We start from the raw sequence: 1,471 nt of genomic DNA, 5'->3' as shown, positions 1-1,471 counted from the left end.
TAGGATAAACACTGGTGTGCTGATCACAAGGTCTACAGTTCAAACCCACCATTCACTCCTGGAAAATATATACAGGTTCATTTTGAGTCAAAACCAACATGGAAACTCGTAACAAAAACAACAAAACATAAGCAATAGTGCATCTGTCTAATTTTTGTTAATTGATTATGATTAAATTTGCAGTGTTCTTTTCTTTTTCCAGTACTTTCATAAGTTACATGGAACAACAAAACCAAACACATATTTCAGAATTCATTCTTTTGGGACTCTCAGATGAGCCAGAGTTGGAGCCCCTCGTCTTTGGATTGTTCCTGTTCATGTACCTGGTCACCTTCACTGGGAATCTGCTCATCATCCTGGCCATCATAATGGATTCCCACCTCCACACCCCCATGTACTTCTTTCTCTCCAACCTCTCTTTTGCAGACATTTGTTTCACCTCCACCACCGTCCCAAAGATGCTACTGAACATTCAGATGCAGAATAAAGTTATCACGTATGAAGAATGCATCACTCAGATGTATTTTTTCATTCTTTTTGGAGGGTTAGACAATTTCCTCTTGACAGTTATGGCCTATGACCGGTTTGTGGCCATCTGTCACCCACTTCACTACACAGTCATGATGAATCCCTTGTTCTGTGGCCTCATGCTTCTGGCATCCTGGTTATTGAGTATTGTGTACTCTCTATTGCATGGCTTAATGATTTTGCGACTGTCTTTTTGTACAGAATTAGAAATCTCCCACTTTTTTTGTGAACTTAGTCAAATAGTTCAACTTGCTTGTTCAGACACCTTCATCAATGACTTAGTGATGTATTTTACAACTGGACTTCTGGGTATTATTCCACTTACTGGGATCCTTTTCTCTTATAGCAAGATTGTGTCCTCTATTTTGAGAATTACATCAGCTGAAAGCAAGTATAAAGCCTTTTCCATTTGTGGGTCTCATCTCTCAGTTATTTGCTTATTCTATGGTACAGGCCTTGGAGTTTATCTTAGTTCTGCTGCTACCCAAAATTCCAAGGCCCCTGCAATAGCTTCAGTGATGTACACCATTGTCACACCCATGCTGAATCCCTTTATCTATAGTCTTAGAAATAAGGACATAAAACAGGGCTTAAGAAAACTGTTTAACTTAGAAACATTCTCTACATAACAGGATGCTTTATCTCAAGAGAGTTAATAATGAGCATCACAGCTCAAAATCATTAAGACAGAAATCATATTTTCATCAGCTCATAATTACATTGTTTTGCAGAATCTAATCTACATTTTTATATGGTATAAGCAACTGATTCTTGCATATTTCTTTTTAAAATTTAAATAATATCATCCCTTCAATAAGTCATGCCTTCAGATTGACTGAAGATTGTTTAGTATGAAACAGACCTTCCAATGCAAGATATGCATTATTAGCATACAATTACCCCATTGTAAAGCATCATTATTTTCTTCGAACCCATAATGTTG

General features: G+C 37.1%; 1 protein-coding gene across 1 annotated transcript; it reads left to right on the top strand.

Moving 5' to 3' along the window:
* The first annotated feature begins 218 nt into the window (after window positions 1-218).
* On the top strand, window positions 219-1,157 carry LOC102827131 (olfactory receptor 7A5-like). The gene has a single exon (XM_006877495.1). The coding sequence runs from the start codon at window positions 219-221 to the stop codon at window positions 1,155-1,157; it is 939 nt and encodes a 312-aa protein (XP_006877557.1).
* Window positions 1,158-1,471: the final 314 nt, after the last annotated feature.

Source organism: Chrysochloris asiatica, unplaced genomic scaffold (assembly GCF_000296735.1).
Source record: "Chrysochloris asiatica unplaced genomic scaffold, ChrAsi1.0 scaffold00517, whole genome shotgun sequence".
NCBI classification, from domain to species: Eukaryota; Metazoa; Chordata; class Mammalia; order Afrosoricida; family Chrysochloridae; genus Chrysochloris; species Chrysochloris asiatica.
The sequence above is the reverse complement of the archived record's forward strand: the minus strand, read 5'-3'. Positions and strand labels throughout refer to the sequence as shown.

Coding starts and splice junctions, on each gene's coding strand:
- LOC102827131 (XM_006877495.1), top strand. CDS start 219: ATGGAACAACAAAACCAAACACATATTTCAGAATTCATTCTTTTGGGA.